We start from the raw sequence: 22562 nt of genomic DNA on the forward strand, positions 1-22562 counted from the left end.
GAAATGCAGGGATAGCAGCAGTGAGGTTCCCGTGGTGGTCATGTACCTCTAACACCTGAAAACCTCCGTAATCTGACTTTGCCTTTGCAAGGCAGGGTCAGAGTAGTACAAAGGGAGTAGTGCAACAAGGTCCCTGAGAGGCGGGGATGGGTCACAGAGTTCTCTGGGTCACAGAGTTTAGGAGTTAGCAGTGTTACAGTAGCTGGGAAGGAACTGTTCCTGAGCCTGCTGGTGGGAGTAAGACGAGACCTGTACCACCTGCCTGATGGGAGGAGGGCAAACAGTATGTGGCATGGGCATGAAGGGTCCCTGATGATCCTGCGCTCCCTGCGCAGACACCGCTTGCACTGGAGGTCTACGATGGCCGGGAGCTGGGCACCAGTGATGTGCTGGGCGGTTTCCACCACCCGTTGCCGGGCCTTCCAGTTGGCAACAGAGCAACCGTTAAACCACGCTGTGGCGCAGTCAGTCAGAAGTCTCCAAGTGGTGCATATTTACAAAATATACATTGCCATCTTGTGGCCTTTTACTCTCCCTGCATAATCCAAGTACATCATCAATAAAGCCAAGTCCTGGTTATATTGCCTCTTGGAAAGGATTACATTCTTAGAAACTGAATGAATAGCACAGAAGGCCCAATTCAAGACAATTATTTGTTTCATTCACTGTATTATGCATTACATCCTACACAAAAGGTGCAATAGAGGTACATAAATATTTGGTAAACCTGCCGCTGGCTATTGTTACCTAAAGTAGATATATTCCAAATGTACCCACATTTTATTTGAGGGGACATTTGCTATGAATGTGCAGGCAGAATACTGTGTTTCCCTTTTCTGTAAGTATTTCTCTTGTTGTCTTTTCACTAGGCAGTTTGTCTTTTCACTAGGCAGACCACTGCTGGGAGTAATTGACAACATCACTGAAGAAATAAGGGCTTTTTTTATGTTTGCTTGTTACAGCTCTAAACTGACTCAAAAAATGATGTATTGTGTATCTCCCACCACCAAGAGGCAGTACATACCCACTTTTTATATTTTTCTTAGGTCTTCAGACAAAGGATGTAGGGATGCTGACGGGACATTAGCCCCCTCTGGTGGTGAGTCAACGTCTCCCCGGTGTTCCCCTGCTCGTGGTTTATGAGCCTGACCAGTAGCACTCTGCACAACAATTATTTATTGAACTTCCAAATGTGCAGTTCATTTTCAAGTCTTTTTTCCCCCCAATTGTTTTACAAAATGTATTAATCAGGCGTGTTTACTGTTTTGTTATAATTAGACTATTACATACACATTTAAGTAGTTTATTAATCTCTGTGGGCATTTATGTCATTACATTTATCTTGTGTGGCATAAAACACAACCACGCTTTTCATCTGATTGTCATCTCTTGCCAGGGCTCTCTCCTTGCTACCCACAACTTTGGCCACTCTGAAAATGATTCCACAGTGACACCTGTGATATATGCACCTACATTTGGTATGTGTTCATGAGTTCTGTGTTTTCTTGGTAGTTCCCAGAGATAAATGAATCCACTTTGCTAGCTAGCACTGGTATGATTCTGCATGGAGAGCTCTCAGCTGCTTTTGTAAGAGGCGCTCATTATTTATGGGCTTATGTTTAGATGTCTATTCTTATCTTTTCCGCGCTGTGTGGGTTTGTAATGTGAGTTGGTAACACTTACTGCTGTATAATAGAGCTGTTTACGTTTAGTTTGGTCTCTCTCTCTTATTCCCCTTGTGGTTGTTGTCAAGTGATCTCGGCTTGCCGCCACGCTCTGCCTTGTCAAAAATGCTTATTAACAGAGCTAGCACAAAGTAACACAAGTGTGTTCCACCTGCCAGAACCTCAGAGAGGGGATGTGATCGCTTTCTCTGAGGATAACTTTCACAACTGTCTTTGGTTCTGAAAAGGATCCATTAGATCCCAGTTTTATACACAAACTTGTTAATGGATTTAGTCAACTCAACTCAGTTTGCTATCACTGCTCTCTTTCTCTCTCACACACACAAACACACATACACACACACACACACACACACACACACACACACACACACAGAGAGAGATAGTCCAGTATTACTAATCTTAAGGTGATGCAAATATGAACCTAAACCTAATCCTAAACCCAATTTTAACACAGTGCCCAATTGTAAGCATTTTCCCTATTGGAAACCTGACCGACTTTTCAGGTTTTACTGTCTTTGGGTGGAATTCAGTCCCCAAATGCACACGTAATCCTGGATCACACACAGCATTGTAACTATACAGACAGTAGGCTTACAAGCGCTCTGTACTGAACAGTCTATGATGAGACATGAGTCCACTTGAGCTGAGGTGAAAACTATTACTGAATTGTTATCATATGGGCTAAAAGTGCATAATCTGTCCAATAGAGAAAATAAAAAATTATGCTGTAGCACATTTCTACTGGATCATCCACAACCTGGGTCTGGTCTTACAGCATTGTGATTCGTCATTGAATAAAATCAACAACAGTAAAACAGAATGTCACCGGTCCTCATTAAAACAAAGAGCTGACACTCAGCAATCCATTTACTGCAATATCCATTTATTATTCTGATCAGACAAATCTTTACAAAACAGAGGGTACATTGTATCAAGATGAAGTTAAGTGTTAAAACTCAGAACACCTCAAAAGAAAATGGTGCTTCTTTTTTATTCACATGTTACTGCATTGTTCATTTTTTTAACTCTTTCATCCGATCATTTGGCCCATGAAATAGAAACACACACATTTTGAAACCCTATTTAAATAATCACTCTTCTTTTCTCCTTTCCTGATTCTACAGTCGTGGCACTGGACCAACAAAACTCATCAAGGCTGACACCATAGTGCCTTTCCCTAATTTACGGACTGCGGGGTCAACAGCATGGGTTGGAGCTGGAAGGTGAAATATTCAAGAAAAACAAAACCATGACAGGATACCAATGTTACCATAGGGGACATGTTCCAGGCTTGATTTAGTGCGGACCCCAGACCATAGCATACATTCCTGTACAGTATGTATTTGATCTGATTCAGTGTCCTGTCTCTCCACAACAACATCATGTGCAAGGAGTTTGGTGGTCTGTGTAAAAATCACGTTCTTATTACAAAAAAGAACTATTTACAAAACTATACAAATAATTTTCAGTGTAAGAAAGTGGAAAAGAGGGGAGGCATAGGCTGAAGATTAGGAGAGGTATGTCTGATTTTGTGTTAGCTCGGGTGGATGTGGATGTGGAGCTACATGCACATCGAATGGGAGCGTATCTGGGTTTGTTCATCAGCATGTGTTTTTGTGTGTGTGTTGTCCAGCAGAGGGAAACATTGCACAGCCGAGTGACAGTACAGTCAAGAAAGATACAACATAAAGAGAGAAATGAAACCAAGAGCAGCAGTAGAAAAAGATGGGGAGATGTGAGAGGGATGTGCAAATCAAGATCATCAAATCGGTTCTCAGCAGCAACAACACTAAATACACATCAATAAATAAATAGATGAATAAATTAAAGAATCAAATGAATCGGGACAGTCCATTGGAGATACTGTCTCTGTACAGCACGTGATCTTGCTTTTTTTTGTCCCAGTTTGGTGTTCCATAACTCCATTCCATCTCAAAGTGATGTGTGTGTAAACAAGTCTTTTGGCAACATCACAATGAAAATGCTTTGGTAACCAAGGTTCCCTGTTCCAATTCGTTGAGTGCAAAAGAAAATATGACATGTTTTACAAAGCTCATGTCCTGTCACTTGGGATACACCTGGAAATGTCTCCACGTGTCTAAGCAAATCTGATCTGTTTCATTCCGACTTTTTGCAGCTGCAACAGATGGAAGGGAGAGCCATAAACCGTGTCTGCATTTCCATCCTGTTGGTTTTAATGCTTCTCAGCGATACAATCAAAATCCTTTCAGCTGAGTCATGCCGGGTTGGAGACCGCCAGACAGGTAATGCTTGTGTGTAGTCCTACCATGCTCCTTATCTTTGTGTGTGTGTGTCTATGTTGTGTATCCAGTATTTTGAATGTACAGTAACTAAGTACCAAATTTGCTACAGAAAGCGATTCATGCATCAGTTCTGTATCACACAAAGCATTGTGTGTGAAACTGGTGCAGTTAGTTGGTCCAAAACGATTGCCTTGTTCTAGAAAACTTAAAATAAGCTCTGGTGCCCGCAGAGAGAGCTCATGGAGCAGTTGTTCGTATTCATCTTTGAAGTACACAAGGATACCAAGGACTGAAGTGTTTCAGGATGACTGGCTGCACTGCCCAAGAGGAAAACTCCAACAGGCAGTTGACAAAACAAACGAACACTGCCCTTAAATGAATGCACGTCCATGAAATTCGGACTGTTCACAAGCAGTACAAGATTAGAAATCACATTGTGACATCAGTGAGCTTCATACTTTGCACAACGAAGTCCATACAACAAAAACAAGAAGCAGACCTGCACCTGACACCGTTCTGAAGGTGATGCTGGATGGCTGTTAAGTCTTTGTGAGCCTCATTTTTTAGGGCTCACCTCTCGATTCCCCAGGGAGTTAGACCTGTGCGAGGGAAGGGGGTTTGGCAGGGGTCCTAGTACGCTGCCTGTCTTGTGTATGTGTATGTGTGAGTGTGTGTGAGTGTGTGTGTGTGTGTGTGTGTGTGTGTTGGTGGTCTAGACCTGTGTTGAGTAGGACCTGTAGAGGGCAGAGGAGTGGCAGGCAGGGTGGGAAGAGCAGCGGTGTGAGTGTTCGTGTGAGTGTTCGTGTGAGTGTTCATGTGAGTGTTCGTGTGAGTGTTCGTGTTCGTGTGGCCGATCTAGACTTCGCTGGAAATGGAGCGAGACGGTATGAGGACATCTGGGGTGGCGGGGAACCGATAGGGCTGATGGTCATGTGATCTCGGTAAAAGGAGATCCCCTCTGAGTCTGCAGGGGAAAGAGAGGAGTGAGAAGGAGAGAGAGGGACAGAAGAGAGCCGAGAAAAGAAGGGGGGGGGGGTGAAAGAGATAGAAAAACGGGGTGAAAAGAGATGAAAACAGATAAAGATAGAAGAAACAAATGAGGAGAGGTCAGAATGGGAGGTAAATATAAGGGTTATGAGGAGAGCAAGAGGAGGAGAGGTCAGAATGGGAGGTGAATATAAGGGTTATGAGGAGAGCAAGAGGAGGAGAGGTCAGAATGGGAGGTGAATATAAGGGTTATAAGGAGGGCAAGAGAAGGAGAGGTCAGGATGGGAGGTGAATATAAGGGTTATAAGGAGGGCAAGAGGAGGAGAGGTCAGAATGGGAGGTGAATATAAGGGTTATAAGGAGGGCAAGAGGAGGAGAGGTCAGAATGGGAGGTGAATATAAGGGTTATGAGGAGAGCAAGAGGAGGAGAGGTCAGAATGGGTGGTGAATATAAGGGTTATAAGGAGGGCAAGAGGAGGAGAGTGCAGGATGCTGGTGACAGAGACAGATGGATGGAGATCGCGTGAGGGAGAAGGGAAAAGAGCGAGATGGGAGACAGGGGAGAGAGGAGGACAGGTGAGGGTTAGTGAAGGTGACAGACATGAGGAGAAACAAAGCTACTCCCTCATATGTCACTTCCAACAGGTTGCCTTTAGCTAGTGCCTTCTGCTCTCCTGATCCAAAGAGTCCACAGTGCTCATGTGCTCTCTTCAGATCTTAAAGAGCGCAGCTCTTTGTTCCTTTCAAAAAGTTAAAAGGCACTTAAACCTCTGAGGGACAATGAAAGAATGTTGAGAAAAACGACTACTGCAAACTACTCCCTCTCAAAAAAATATGCTTTCCAAGAGGTTCACACATTTCACTCCAAGGTTTGCGTCGCATTCGGGTTTTGGTGGAGGTTGGGGGGGCGTTTGGGGTTAGGGGGTGGTCTTGAGGCTTTGGCATGCGTTGTGAGGGGACATCTATTGTCGGGATAGGGCGTTAGACAAAAGGGGAAGAGAAGGGGTTCATGCCCCCCCCATCCCCCAATATGTAAAGCCCTGCCACTCACCCACCTCCACCCCTTACCTGAGTGCCACTTAACTTTTCTAGTGGACTCTCCACACAGGGCAGAGCCACCATGGGCATGCCCAGGACCGACTCAGGGCGTTGTGGCCGCGGGGGAAGGGGAGGGGGCAGCACCTGCTGGAAGTTGTTGATCACACACGTCACCTGGGGAAATGCGTAAGCGAGCGAGAAAGAGAAAAAGGAGAGAGATACAGACGAAGGAATGGAAAAAAAGAAAGCAATTACAGGTCTGAAATGAACGCCAAATGTTTGAAATAAGCTTGACATTCCGCCATTCCATGGGGGAGTTCCAGGATTAACCGTCCCTCTGCTTATGAACCCACTATATAGTTAATCACTGCAACATTTTCTTCTGAATAAAAGAATAGAAGAACCCCCAAACATGATCTTTTCTCTCATTATGGCCGAGGGAGGATGATTTGATCAGGGGGTGCTGAAAATGGCTGAGTGAGAGTCATGTGACGGTAATTCCAACGATCGACACTCTTAAATAAGGAAGTAAAGAGACGAAATTCTCTAGGCACAAGTTAACCATTTTAATATTATTTGCAAATAAGAGAGACGCGTCAAACGCTTACAAACATAATCGTCCGAGGAGTCTCTGACTGTCACTCAACAGTATATATTACATAGAAAAGGGGTGTGGTAAGTTGTTGCCCATCTGTCTTGTGTCAGGTCTTACCCAAAGGGTGGGCTGTCCCCCCACCTTATCCTTCCTGCCATGTTTACTGTTGTGTTTACCTAAAGGGGCAAGCTATCCTCCCCCACATGGGTAACCTTTTCAACTGTAGGAGAAGCCTCCCAGCATCTGGACAAACAACAGATAGAGAACCCTATAATCTGCTGATACCAGTCAATAATGACCCTAAACACCAGATCCCCATCTCCTACATTCCTAAGGAACAGAAAGGACTGACACCCTTCTTTGTCTAGGCAGGAAGTCATGGCCCAAATACCTAATAATCCTCTGATATTATACAGACATGTGTGTCACAATCAAAGTAAAGATTTACAAACCAGCCAATGGAAAGACAGACATTTCTCAAATGCACCTTAGTTCAAAATGTCCATAACAGACGAAGCATGCCAGTAAGTAACATGTGCCCCTCGGCCGTAGTCACGCGCGCCTCTCTGACAGACACATTCCCTAAGCGCGCAGAGTTATAGCAGTGTCATGTCATCTGGACACGGAGAATGGAAATACATTTGGCATTATAGATTCTTTTAGGAATGACAAGCTGGAATGGTCACAAAAAGGCCTATACTTGACAGGACCAATTTGCTTCTTGGATTCTTAGTAAAAGACACATGCACACTAATGAAATATTAGATGATGCATTTACCTTAACTGTGTTTGGAAGCTGAAATGCCCAGTTTATTTTCACAGTAAAAAAAATAAAAAATAATACTTCATTTATAGAAAATGTTGTGTTATTGTCCTTAATTTTTATTCTTAGGCATCCACATTTTTAGACTTCATGACAGTATCGGCGGTAAATATCCACCATTGGCCACCCAAATCATCCACAATCGGTTTCAGCGCAAAACAATTGCGGTCGATCCCTGTCCACACTCAGCACCCACCGTTCCATCAACTACGCCTCACACCATCCATCTCACAACCTCACCAGAAACACCGCGATGGCTCCTCCGGTGAAGAAGCCAGCCAGAACGTCAGCCCAGTGGTTTCGGTACTCTGCCACCCTTACTACGCCCACCAGCATAGCCAGACACAGGAGGGTCAAGCTGACCGTAGGTTTAGTCAGTCGCGTGCCTTTTGTCCGGAACACAAGCGTCACATACATCTGGAACACAACATAGCATAATATAGCATAACGTCCTCCCCATATTTCAAGGAAAGACACAGATTTTGTTGGTCTGTTTCTGGGTAGAGCTGTGCCCGGGAAATATCCCTGGTTTTAGCCTTCGGAAAGAAAATAAATAAACTCAGAAGTTAAATCCCAGCTGATATGTTAATAATAGGATTACCTGTAACAATAAATAAATGTACAGTCCCCTCCAGAATCATTGTTACCTTAAGTCAAAATGTCATTGTTTTTTATCAGCTTGATCTTAAACTCATAAAATCCATTGAACCTAACCTTAAAAATAGCAATATATTTTATTAACAAACATGCATGCTACAATTACTGGGACCCCTAGAAAATCATGTGGACAAAATGTAATTTATGTATATTCATATTAGGATTGAAGTTTTTCAGTCTTTTGGAACTCATTAGTAGTCATCCTGTTTCACTGGGGTATAAATATGAGGCGGCATACAGGCCAAACGTCCTTAGTCAACCATCCACATGGGAAAGGCCAAAGAACACACAAATTAAAGGAGAAAAAAGATTGTTGAACACAAATCAGGAAATGGCTATAAATTCCCATCTCCGCAATTAGGGCAATAATTGAGAAATCCAAAACAACTGGGGCTGTAATGAACCTGCCTTGAAGAAGAAGCATGTGCATGTTGTCACCACACATAGTGAGGATTAGACACCTCAACACCAACAAGTTATATATGGAAGGGTTGCCAGAAGAACGCCTCAGCTGTCACCATACCAAGCGCATGGAGTTTTCTAAATGTCATTGGAACTTTGATTGGAACCAGGTTTCTATGGCCTGATGAGACTAAAATGTAGGTCTTTTGCAACAAAAAAAACCACCAGAATGGGCTTAATGTTCATTCAGAAAATAACCCAATCTCCACTGTGATGTTTGGCGGAGGATCTGTAATGTTGTGGAGCTGCGTTACTTCCAAAAACCATGGGAAACAAGACTTTTCTGCCTCTACCAATAGGCCAAAACCTGTGGTTGGATCTTCCAGCATGACAACGATCCAAAGCATGCCTCCTGATCTTCACGAAAATTCACTAACTACAAATTCAAGCTTCTTCAATGGCCATCACAGTCCCCTGAACTAAATTAGAAACTAATGGGACGAGCTGACAAAGAGCATCCACATTGTGTTTTTGAATAAAATAGTAATTTCTTGATGACAATTCATTTTTTACTGCTTTACCACGATTTTGCACAATAATTGTGGTGGATACATAATATACCGGTACCAAACTATCCCGCTTCCACTAAGGACGTTTTATGGTCAGGTTAATATCATTTTATTAGTGATGCATTATAACCACTGCATAAAAACCATGCCCATGGCAACAAAGGTTTGCATTGCATGACATAACAGTTAGCAACAAGATTGTCTCCCAGATGTTGTTAAATTCGAATCAGACACTTAGAAGGAAATGTGTCACTGGATTTTACCTCAGAAATCTGGTCACCTTAACATAGCGTAACATAGTAGTATTAAAAAATGGCTTTCACCTATACAATAGACTGGTATACTGTTAACCCCTCTTCCCCAGTATTAAACCTACCACAGTGTAGACCGCTGAGTAGACACTGAGGGCTGCATCCTTAGAGGGGAAGGATTTGCGTGCAGAAGCCACGACCAAGGGGTTTCCAGTGCATGCGCGGGGCTGCGTGATGTACTGCATGGTGGACGTGCACCCGAGGGCAGTGTAGTTTGGCCTGCAGGCTGACAGGAAGTGAGGCGTCTGGTTCCCTGTCACGACCTGACCCGCATTTGCAAATATGGTAGTGGTGAACAGGCCAAAGGTGAACACCCCTGAGAGAGAGAAAGAGAGAGAGAGAGAGAGAGAGAGAGAGAAAGAGAGAGAGAGAGAGAGAGTAAGGAGAGGACAGTGATAGCAACCCAGGAGTTACTTTGTTCTCCTCAGCTTACTGCAAGTCACTACTATCAGATGTAAGAAAAGGGATGAATATGCACATCTGTCTGTTCCCATTTCGGTGTCATTCTGTACCACACCTCTAGGGGGAGCATGTGCATGAACCTAAACAGAAACTCTTTCATGATTTTAAGGCCAGACAAGTTTCAAGCCAGCCAGGAGACCCATCCCCAAGGCTTTAATTACATAGCTTGCACTTTTCTTGCCTTTTTTGACAATATAGAGCTCTACTCCTGTGGAATGATCTGCCAATTAAGGTTAGAAATGCAAACTCAGTGCAAACTTTCAAGTCTCTACCAAAGACTCATCTCTACAGCACGGTTCATAATTAGGTGTAGCCTGGCCCGGGGGGCGTGAATGTGACCAGTAGGCTTGATACTGTCCACCCTTGCTGTCTTGCCAGGTGGGCTCTCGTCGCCACTGGGATGCCCTCCCTCCAATGCCTTTCGGGGGAAGAGTCACTGGCTTGTTGTTGACTCTCTGTTGCGCACTTGTGCAATTGGGCTGTACTCTGCTGGAAATACTCGGCCCTCATTCAGGGGGGTTGCGGTTGGTGGGTGTCCCTTTGGTTGATGCCTGGCAATGTGGGTGGATTGATTTCCTGCCTGTTGGGCCCTGTCCGGGGCCTCCCCCGGGTAGGGCCACAGTGTCACCGGACCCCCCGTCTCAGTTCCAAGGTGTTACTCTGCTATATTATTGTGCTGGGGGATATGAGGGATGTACTACAAATTTTTCTTAGTCTCCTCCAGTTTTACATTTTAGGAGGAGATGAGGTCCTGGTCCACACCTGCGGATTATCTGGTTTGGGGGGCCTGTTGCTGTCCCTGTCCTTGTCCACCTGGTCATACTTCTGACCTAGTCTAAAATCAAATAGCCTCTGGATTTAGCCCAGAGAAATGTATTTATTATTCCAATTGGACTCTTAATATCGCACAGCCAGAAGAGGACTGGTCACCCCTCTGAGCCTGGGTCCTCTCTAGGTTTCTTCCTAAAATTCGACCTTCTTAGGGAGTTTTTCCTAGCCACTGAAATTCAACACTACTGTTGTTTGCTCCTTGGGGTTTAAGGCCGGGTGTCTCTGTAAAGCACTTTGTGACAACTGCTGTTGTAAAAAGAGCTTTATAAATACATTTGATTGATTACATAAATTTGATAGATAGGCGATCCTCTGCAACCTGTTACTAGCGGCAACTGAACTGTCCACTCTGGGCTGCGTCGCGACGAGTGTTGTCGCAGTTAGCTGTTATTCCAAGGTTGATGTTTTCCTTTGTTCCCATGAGCTGAGCATGTTTAACTCTGGATATGCCTGCCTTGCTTATGCAGCTTCTGCACTGCCCATGAGTTCTGCCTGGTGTGTTTTGGCCTCTGGATAGCTTTTTCCCTCCCTTGCCCATCCCAGCCTGTGTGACTACAGTTACTGAACCGTGCGCAGCCACTCTACTCGGGCAATCCACATTCCAGTGATGGTTTGTGCTTCCTGGCTGTCCTCTGGGAATTTGGGAGCTGCTAAGTCCTGACGATGCCATTTTTTCATGCTGGATTTGGGGCAGGGAGGAGCTGGCAACCTTGAGATCTGACTTGGGCCCCGGGTCTATTGTGTGAATCTCTGTAGAAGGCCTCAGAGGTGTACCCCTTTTGGATGCAGCTGGTGTTTCCATGGTAACCTTACCCCAGCTGGCCTCTTTTGCCAGAGGTTGTTAATGGTCTTGAGGTTCCCCCTTTTGGCTCCCCTGTTTGTGTCTGTGAACCAAAGGTGGTTAGATGCCTTGTGCCGGCACATACAGTCATTACATTGGAAGACTGTCTCCTTGGCACAACCAGTTACAATTTCACTCCACCTGTTTTTTCTCCTGTTATGCCTTTGAGGGATTTTTGCATCTGTATGCGTGTATTCCCCCTAGATCAGGCGCTCCCCCAGGGTATCAAGGTTTTAGTCATAAGCCAAAGTTATTACTCAAACCCCAGTGTAATCTTGTTAGACAGATTAACATATAGAAGTTTCCTTGAGGTTGGGGTGTTGATCCAAAATGTGGAAGAGTTGTCTAACTTTGATTTTATCTTAATCGGTTTCACTATTTTATTTCAGTTTAATCAATGTGACCCCATACTCAAAATTACATTATTTACACATAACCCTCCTCTTGAACTTGAAGTTTTTGAGCTTGACAAGCACAATGCACGAGTTTGACAATCTCCTGCTTGTCTCATTCATGTACAATCAAACTCGGCTGCCATGACCATGCATTGCTACAGTATGTGGCGTATCCTGTATCCAGAGGCATTGCTACAGTATGTGGTGTATCCTGTATCCAGAGGCATTGCTACAGTATGTGGCGTATCCTGTATCCAGAGGCATTAGCTACAGTATGTGGTGTATCCTGTATCCAGAGGCATTAGCTACAGTATGTGATGTATCCTGTATCCAGAGGCATTAGCTACAGTATGTGGTGTATCCTGTACCCAGAGGCATTAGCTACAGTATGTGGTGTATCCTGTATCCAGAGGCATTAGCTACAGTATGTGATGTATCCTGTATCCAGAGGCATTAGCTACAGTATGTGATGTATCCTGTATCCAGAGGCATTAGCTACAGTATGTGATGTATCCTGTATCCAGAGGCATTAGCTACAGTATGTGGTGTATCCTGTACCCAGAGGCATTAGCTACAGTATGTGGTGTATCCTGTATCCAGAGGCATTAGCTACAGTATGTGGTGTATCCTGTATCCAGAGGCATTAGCTACAGTATGTGATGTATCCTGTACCCAGAGGCATTAGCTACAGTATGTGATGTATCCTGTACCCAGAGGCATTAGCTACAGTATGTGGTGTATCCTGTATCCAGAGGCATTAGCTACAGTATGTGATGTATCCTGTATCCAGAGGCATTAGCTACAGTATGTGATGTATCCTGTATCCAGAGGCATTAGCTACAGTATGTGGTGTATCCTGTACCCAGAGGCATTAGCTACAGTATGTGGTGTATCCTGTATCCAGAGGCATTAGCTACAGTATGTGGTGTATCCTGTATCCAGAGGCATTAGCTACAGTATGTGATGTATCCTGTACCCAGAGGCATTAGCTACAGTATGTGATGTATCCTGTATCCAGAGGCATTAGCTACAGTATGTGGTGTATCCTGTACCCAGAGGCATTAGCTACAGTATGTGGTGTATCCTGTACCCAGAGGCATTAGCTACAGTATGTGGTGTATCCTGTATCCAGAGGCATTAGCTACAGTATGTGGTGTATCCTGTATCCAGAGGCATTAGCTACAGTATGTGGTGTATCCTGTATCCAGAGGCATTAGCTACAGTATGTGGTGTATCCTGTATCCAGAGGCATTAGCTACAGTATGTGGTGTATCCTGTATCCAGAGGCATTAGCTACAGTATGTGGTGTATCCTGTATCCAGAGGCATTAGCTACAGTATGTGGTGTATCCTGTATCCAGAGGCATTAGCTACAGTATGTGGCGTATCCTGTACCCAGAGGCATTAGCTACAGTATGTGGTGTATCCTGTACCCAGAGGCATTGCTACAGTATGTGGTGTATCCTGTATCCAGAGGCATTAGCTACAGTATGTGGTGTATCCTGTATCCAGAGGCATTAGCTACAGTATGTGATGTATCCTGTACCCAGAGGCATTAGCTACAGTATGTGGTGTATCCTGTATCCAGAGGCATTAGCTACAGTATGTGATGTATCCTGTACCCAGAGGCATTAGCTACAGTATGTGGTGTATCCTGTATCCAGAGGCATTAGCTACAGTATGTGGTGTATCCTGTATCCAGAGGCATTAGCTACAGTATGTGGCGTATCCTGTACCCAGAGGCATTAGCTACAGTATGTGGTGTATCCTGTACCCAGAGGCATTGCTACAGTATGTGGTGTATCCTGTATCCAGAGGCATTAGCTACAGTATGTGGTGTATCCTGTATCCAGAGGCATTAGCTACAGTATGTGATGTATCCTGTACCCAGAGGCATTAGCTACAGTATGTGGTGTATCCTGTACCCAGAGGCATTAGCTACAGTATGTGATGTATCCTGTATCCAGAGGCATTAGTAGTTACCAAGAAAGCGGACAATGCGCCGCAGGAGAGGATTGAAGTAGCAGCAGTCTGCCGTTACTATGGTCTTCTCCTGTGTCCCCTCAGCCTTTAGAAAGAATGCTACTAGCTCCCCCACCAGGATCTGGAGGGAGAAAGAGAGAGAGGGATGGATCGAGAAGAAATAAGATCAAGTGATCATAATTGAGGGCCCTGAACTGGAAAAGCAAGTCTTGAAAACAATAAATGGGCATTTCAATTACCATATATAACAGATTTCAAGACAGTAGTACACGCACGTGTTCTGGGAAAAGACTTGAAGTCTTCCACAAAAACCTCAACTCTGTCTAATAATCCCCATGTTCACATCCACACAGTTGAGTTATCGCAATCTTAACACACACTTTATGTTAACCCGGCAAGCTGTTCATGTAGTTCTGGGAGATTACTGCTTAAAGGAAATGAAAATTCCATTGACCATTAACAAATTACTTGAAAATGTATAACTGCTGAAAATCTTTTTTATGAAAACGTATTATTACCTAGGTTTTACTTATTAATTGAAAACATTTATAATAGTATACAATCTCCTCATGAATTTGCAATACATCACTGTAAGATTAACATGTAATTGAATAGGAGGGTGGCTACATTTGGGAAACCATTTACATTTCAGTGACTTCAGTCTAAAGCCTGTTAAAAGTTCGGTATGGTGAGTACTACAGCTGATTCAAATAATATAAATGGACAACACAATAAAGGCTGACATGGGGTTCGAAAATCTGTAAAATTCCCAAGTGCGAGTTTGGTAAGAAGTTTGTGTATGTGTGTGTGTCTGTGTGTTTGTCAGTCAGTTTAGTTCAAGTAGCAGTGTAATGGCTTGCAAATAAAATCTGTCTCTAAGCCTGTTGTTGTTGGATTTCATGCTCCGATACAAACCCATTCTATTCAACCGTAAGAAGATGAATGTTGAGTAGCTGGGATGTGTGCATTCTTTGATAATACTGCTGGCCTTTGTCAGCCACTGCTTCCTGGATGAGTGGGAGTTTGGTCCCAGTGATGTAGTGGGCCATCTTAACTACTGGCTGGGGCACAGGGGTTGCGTCCCATTGAGTGTCTGCAGATCTTTTCATCTGCCTTATTGATTGAATGATTGAAGTCAACCTCACCTGATAGCATAGGCTGTATTAGAAAAAACTGAAACTAGGTGATGTTTCCTAACTACCTCTATTCTGAATTCTTATGACACACCAGGTCACATAGTGACAGTGTCTGGGCACATTTAAGGTTGTCATTATTTTTGAGAACGGTTGATGAATGGGCAGATCTCAGAAAGTCCGAGAGAATTCTCATAAACTCAACTTAAGTTGAAGTCTTAATGAATGGATTATGTAAGAGTACCAATACAGAGTCATGTCCCAGAATCTAATCCCTGATATCTAATGGGTGGTTAGTCAAGCTGATCAACACAGTGAGGTGTGAACAATGAGTGAAACTCATTAAAGAAGTACCCAGTGTCTTTTTCACCAGTGTAATCTCCCTACTACTGGAGATGACAAGGGAATCTGTAGCTATATTACTTTTGAATGGGGTAGCCTTTTAGTGGTCATACATGTTGCTAAACCACATTATGTTGATGATTTGAGCCTGATGAACGCTGTAGGCAGTTGGCATTCAGTGCATGAGAAGAAATATTTAACACCTCTAGCAATCAATGAATAGTGAGCATGAACAGCAATACACTGAAACAATGTTTAAAGTTACCACCTCCACTGTTTCACCAACCCGAGGTATTATGGTTACCATTTCACACCAGAGTGTTCACCATGAACTGCCAATCACAGAGAAGTGATATAATCTGGCAAGGGTTACAACCAACAGCAGATCGACATGTAAATCTGTGTGTGATAGCATGTGTCAGAGGAGGAGCAGTATTGGGCACTTCTCAGGTCAGTAATAAAAATATAGATATAAATATTTGTTAAATACCTATTTATTAGTTGCAGTTGACGAAATAACTAAATTAATTCAGAAAAGACAATAACTAAACAAAAAATATTTTTATAGTTTTGTTTGACAAATAAGAGACGACCCAAAATTTTTGTGGCGTAAGTCATGTATAACTACCATAATTTATTAGGAAGATTTTTTTCCCCATCAAAAGCATGAATGGGTTTCAGCAGAGTTTTTGCCGGACCACTTAAGCGGAGCCGGCCAAGAAGAGCGAACCTCTCTTACTGAATGCCTGACTGACTGAGCGACCCATTGTTAAATATCGTAGTGGTTAGAGATGCAGACTGCCATGTGGGTGGCTGGTTTTCAACACTCACCTCTAACAGAACTAAGTACTGTATGCATTAGGATTTGTTCAGGATAGACAAAATCTTTGCTGGCTACAAGCTTCAGTAGCTACGTTATAGTAGGCCTTAAACAAAACTCTTATGGTTATATTGTGACTTTTTCTGGAAGATTTTTGAAGTACGCACCCATGCATGCTTTTTGGGGTAATTTTGAGACCACAACGCCTTGTGCATTAAAAGGGGAGGGATTTTCATGATTCTCTCGTCTTTTCAATTGACGTAAAAGTCAGTTATCGTCACCTGTATGGATAATTATTGTATCAATGTATCAATTTAAGAAAAACAAACGCTGTTGTGCCATGAAATGAAACAGCTTTGGCAGTGTAAAGTTCATCTTAGTCAGTCAGTCAGTAAGTCACTCACTCAGTAAGCAACATTCGCTCTTGTTGGCCAGCTCCGCTTAAGTGATCCAGCATAAAAGGGTATAGCCCCACTACAAAGATTAATGATGTTGCTAGCTAGCTACTTTATGTTGTTATATTCACACAAGTTAAAAAAAATGTCCTTCTGTTTACCAGTCAATGCTGTCAAAAGTGATTTAAGGCATAGCATCTGAGTTGTTTCAAGTGTTTTAGAGTCAGTACATTTTTTGTATCAATTATTGCCCTTTATCTGTTGCAGATTAATGAGTTATTCCACCAGTTTGAGAAGAGAATCAACCAATAATGTTGAATGATTAAGAAGAATGTGACTAAAACATAAGGGTGTTTTGTTGATCAAAATGACTCACTGTTTCATCATTTTGTCAATAACTAGACTAAATCATTGTTATAATGATAAAAATGTGACTAAAACAGATATTTTAGTCAAAATGACTAAACCTAGACTAAATTTAAAAAAAAATGTGCCAAAATGAACACAGATCCCAGTCTACTAAAAGCTGTTAAGCAGGAGATCATGATCCTGTTAAGAGGCATATCACGTAGTCAATTCTACACAATCCTCCCTCTGCAAACAATTCACCAGAATTAATAGCGACCTGCCTCTAGAGCTGAGGTGAATGGACAGACGTTGAAGATACAATGAGTAAAGAGAGGAAGACAGAAGCATGTTCATATGGAGAGGGAAAAAGTGAAAGGAAAGATGGACACCGAAAGAAAGGGAGGAGATGAAGAGGGAGAGCTAACTGTAGAAATGAATAATTCACAGATATGCCTGGACTCTGTCCTCATGCTGAATCATGTTGCACATTATTTCAACTGACGTCTTTTAAATTACCCACCTCCATCACGCTCCATCACGCTCGCAACACTGCTAGGCTCACATCTTATTGCTCTTTCAAGGAGTCAGGGAAACATTTATTTATTTATCTTTATTTGTACAGAGAAACCCAAGGCCAATGTCTCTTTTACCGCTGAACTCTGTATTACAACAATGAAAACACATACAAAATGGAAATAAAGCATACATTAAGAGAAACAATCACCATTTACATTGAAAACATCATACATAAGATTATATAAAATGTCTTATAGGCACTAAAACATTAAACTAAAGTCTTTGTGGTATTCCATGTGTGTGGTGCAAAATGTTCAGAAGATGTTTAAACCAGTTCTGATCAGGCCTGTGGTCTCTCCAGCACTGTCCAGTCTTGAAAACTGCTATTCTTCGAACTAATTTTCTCTGTGAGATTGTCAGGACGTTTGTGCATGACTGCCTTATATAAAAACATCAACCAGTGCCTGGCCCTCTAGATGTGAGAGACTCCCAGCCAACTGAAGCATATAACAGACAGTGATGAGTACAAAAATTTGCACCAGTGATAAAATGCAAGGCCAAATGATAGACTGCATTCAGATATTTGAGTACTGAAGCTGAGGCCTGCATATATAGTATATCACCATAATCTAGTACCGTAATAAAAGTTGCTTGCACAACATATTTTCTATGCTGATGTGACAGACATGATTTATTCCAATAAAGGAAACCAATCTTGCCCCTTTTCACCAACTCACTAACTTGTGTTTAAAAGGACATTTTCATCTAACCAAATCCCAAGGTATTTGAATGAAGCAACACGTTCTATAAAAGAACCATTTAGGCTCGTAATTTTAGGGTCATCCAAAGTTATGTTCTGTGGTAGATATTGGGCATGAAAAGTAATTGAACTAAGCTAGACACAATGTATGAGAGTACTAACTATCTCTGTACAAAGGACACTAGGTAGGACATGTGATGTCTCATTACTGATGGGTCCCAAACACCCTATCCATACCACCTGCTAGGAACTGTGTATGTGACTGTCATAGGACTCTCTGAATAGACCCTTGGGTCATAGGTTGAAATATGCCATACAAGGGTGTTTTGTAGGATAAACCTTTCTCATAATAGTCTGTGTAAAGGCTGGCTATGAACACTGACCCCCTCCTGTGTGTCCTGGTATAAAAGACTGTGTTAACTTTGTAATCATTGGAGAACATGTACGAACTACGGAATATCAACATTTTGGACTCATGCTCATGAAAGATTCTCCCCCGACTTGTTTGTTTAAAGACTCTGTTCATGGATCAAAAGTGGACAGAAGCTAACGTCTGTGACATAGAAAATAGCAGGTATTAGTTTTATTTGAATTTAGTACCAACCTACGGCCCATAAGTGATTTATGTAAAAGCTGGAAATCTAAGCTGGAGTCATCATAACAATGAAAGAGTTACATATTTCATTAATATATATTAATATATATATATATATACATATATATAGGGTGAACAATATAAGACGAACATTGAACCATGTCGAACACCTCTGTGGACTACAAGAAATGTAGATTCCATTCCATCAGCTACAATAGCCTGTGTTCTGTCACTAAGGTCATGTTGAAACCAGAAGCGAGGACAGGAAGTGTCCTAACCCCTGTGCTATCAGATCTGTCGGCAAAGTTGGCCTCAGTTCCATTTAAATTCCAGGCAATACCATTCATAAGATTGCATTATTTTTCTCAGTTCTTTATTGAGAAGCATTGAAGGGAATTGGAAAGTCAGCATGCAACTGGAATTATGTAGAATATTTCATTTTACCTAACCTCGGCAGACTGGCAGTAGCTCCTCAACAGACTAAGAATAGTATCTTCACAATCACGTGCCTGGGCTGTGACATCAGTCCAACACGCCTTGCATGGAGACAGAGCAGAGAGGAGAGAGTACATGTCCTGCCCTTCACTCTCATCTGACTCTGAATCACAGACCGGCTCTGACAAGTAGGATGAATTGGACCCTGTGTGTGCGTGCGTGTGCGTGCGTGCGTGTGCACGCGTGTGTGTGTGTGTGTGCGTGCGTGCGTGTATCTGTGTGTGTGTGTTTTACTACACTTCTGTAGACCATAAATCCTTCACAATTAGTAATAATAATAGGGAAATACTACAATATATAATATTCACGTTAGTGATTTTCCCTCACAGAGAAATGGTTATTACTGTAGTATTTACTATAGTGTTCTTGATTTATGTTCTTTGACAGCGTGGTGGGGGACAATAGTGATACAGTTTGCAAACTACACATTATTTTTGAGAAATGTATTTACCAACTTGGTCAACTTGATTTCTTTATATTTTTCGAGTCTTGTTTAATATAATTGTTTGTATGAACTGCTTGGAGCAATGAGTTCTACAGCAAAGAAAATAGATCAAGCTCCAGACAGCATTAGAGAAAAAAAAAAGTGAGAATGGACGAATGGTGCAAGAATTAATACAAATAATTTATTATTTAATATTATTATAGTCACAGCTTTACAACCAAAACCTAGAGCCGTGGCTCAAAAACATAAGATCAATTGAGTGATGAGCTCAATGTAATTGTTTGTTTAACCACTGTTTGTTTCACTGTTGCAGAAAAAAAAAATATATCAAGCTGCAGGCAGCATTAGAGCACAATGGCAACATGTTAAGAACTGATATTTGGACAGATGGCCCAAGAATATCTGACATTTATTCATAATGAAATGGAATGAGAAACACAGCTTTGTAGAGCCAAAACAACATTGAGCTTCTGCTCAATAAACTTGAGAACAAATATTGGATTGAGCTGCAGCAGATTGCAAACAATATGTGCTAATGACACTTGCAATCTAATCAGGTTGTGGCCACAACTAGAACTCATTTAAAATGTAAGAAGAAATACTCAGTCTAGGTACTAGTACCCCTGGTACCCCGGTAGTTGTTTTTTCAGTTTGATTTCTCCCTTACCGCCTCACCTTGCATTTAAAATGGCCGACACGTCCTGGTTGTCCACTCCCTGTTCCGGCAACTGTTCATACTGTGCGGTTTATAAGAATGTGGACAGCAACTCACGTTTTGTTGTTTCGGCCCTGTATTCCTTCACTTTGGATTGAAAATTATACAATGTGGTATTTTAATATATACAATGTGGTATTTTAATATATTTGGACAATTGGTTTCACAGCTGTTTCTTATTAGGCAGGTGTGCTTGCATTTTTTGTGCATGTACAAGAGAGCTGTTAATGTTGTCTTCATAGTAGCCTTTGGATTTGGAGTCGGGTGCTTGTGTCTAAGGGAGTTTCAATGCAGGTCAAGCTGGTCTTAAAGATTTAAGCACATCAACAAATAATAAAGACATATTGAAAACATTGGGCAAACTGTCTGTTGCATTAAGAAGTGCTGGTTAGGTGAAAAATTTCAAATGAACTGGCAGACCAAAGAATACCTCTACAGCGGTTGAACAAAGACGCTCACCATAATGAAGGAAAAAACTGAGATTTATCTAACAGATCAGGAACACTCAGTGGAGAGAAAAAGGAACTGGCCTACCAACGTATCTGAAAAATAAGTTGAAATAAGTCATTGGATGGCACCTAAACTTGCAGCAGGACTACCACAACCCCAAAACTACTGCTGAAGCAAACAAGGAGTTTTTAGGCGACAAGAAGTGTAATATTTTTAACTGACAAAGTCAATCACCCGATTAGAATTCAACTGAGCATGCGTTTCACTTACTGAAGAGAATAATGCACAGAAGGCAAACATGCACTGAAACAAAGGGGAATTGAAAATAGGTGCAGTATAGGCTTGGAAGAGAATCACTGTGGAAGGTTCTCGCTGTCTAGAGATGTGTTTGGGTCACAGACATCCAATGCAAAGTCTTTAATGGCTTTAAGATTGTCGATTATTACTGGATATATGTAGTGCCTTCAGACAGTATTCAGAACCCAATCATTTCTGCACATTTGTTATGTTATGGACATTATTTCTATTTGACTATATTATTATTTTATACTATGAATCTATACAATACCTCATAATGACAAAGTGAAAACGTATGTTAAATGAAAATAATAAATATTCTCACGTACGTTACTCAGACACTTTCTTCAGTGTCTGTGGAAGCACATTTGGCAGAGACAACATCTTTGAGTCTTCTTACTTTGATGTCTCTACCAGTTTAAGACACCTAGATTAGGGCAGTTTCTCCTATTCTTCCTTGTAGATCCTCTCAAAGTCTGTCAGACTGGATGGGGAGCATCGGTGAACTGCCAGCTTTAGGTCTCAATACAGATCAATGGGGTAAAACTCTGGCCTTAGTGGGACCTTAGATAGACACTAGTCTGGCTTTCTACATCATGTCCAATGAATTGAATTTGCCACAGATGGACTTCAATCAAGTTCTAGAGACACCTCAGAACAACAAAAGGACACAGGATGCATCTGAACTCAATTTAGAGTGCCATGTAAAAGGGTCTGAATACTTGGACATGAGATATTTCAGATTTTCATTTTCAATTAATTGGCACACATTCCAAAAAAAATAAAATTCACTTTGTAATTATAGGGTATTGTGTGTAGTCTGATGGCAAAAATATATACACTCACCTTAAGGATTATTAGGAACACCTGTTCAATTTCTCATTAATGCAATTATCTAATCAACCAATCACATGGCAGTTGCTTCAATGCATTTAGGGGTCCTGTGGACGAAAATGCCTTGTTGATGCTAGAGGTCAGAGGAGAATGGGCAGACTGATTCCAGCTGATAGAAGAGCAACTTTGACTGAAATAACCACTCGTTACAACCGAGGTATGCAGCAAAGCATTTTTGAAGCCACAACACGCACAACCTTGAGGCGGATGGGCTACAACAGCAGAAGACCCCACCGGGTACCACTCATCTCCACTACAAATAGGAAAAAGAGGCTACAATTTGCACGAGCTCACCAAAATTGGACAGTTGAAGACTGGAAGAATGTTGCCTGGTCTGATGAGTCTCGATTTCGGTTGAGACATTCAGATGGTAGAGTCAGAATTTGGCATAAACAGAATGAGAACATGGATCCATCATGCCTTGTTACCACTGTGCAGGCTGGTGGTGGTGGTGTAATGGTGTGGGGGATGTTTTCTTGGCACACTTTAGGCCCCTTAGTGCCAATTGGGCA

The 22562-nt window shown here is 42.2% G+C and overlaps 1 protein-coding gene across 7 annotated transcripts in view; it reads right to left on the minus strand.

Moving 5' to 3' along the window:
• Positions 1–2550: 2550 nt before the first annotated feature.
• plppr2a (phospholipid phosphatase related 2a) overlaps positions 2551–22562 on the minus strand; it is a 61878-nt gene continuing 41866 nt past the window's right edge. For 4 of the 7 annotated variants that reach the window (XM_029123695.2, XM_029123694.2, XM_034295371.1 and 1 more), the window contains 5 exons: positions 13846–13966; positions 9400–9650; positions 7636–7812; positions 6024–6151; positions 2551–4916 (listed from right to left, as the gene is read on the minus strand). In XM_029123695.2, coding sequence (XP_028979528.1) covers positions 4808–4916; positions 6024–6151; positions 7636–7812; positions 9400–9650; positions 13846–13966 — 786 coding nt within the window. In that variant the 3' untranslated portion in view covers positions 2551–4807. Of the gene's footprint in view, positions 5432–6007; positions 6152–7635; positions 7813–9399; positions 9651–13845; positions 13967–22562 lie in introns of all 7 variants that reach the window. The other 3 variants (XM_029123697.2, XM_029123700.2, XM_029123699.2) reach the window with 2 other exon arrangements.

The sequence above is a fragment of the Esox lucius genome, chromosome 11 (genome assembly GCF_011004845.1).
Source record: "Esox lucius isolate fEsoLuc1 chromosome 11, fEsoLuc1.pri, whole genome shotgun sequence".
Taxonomy (NCBI): domain Eukaryota; kingdom Metazoa; phylum Chordata; class Actinopteri; order Esociformes; family Esocidae; genus Esox; species Esox lucius.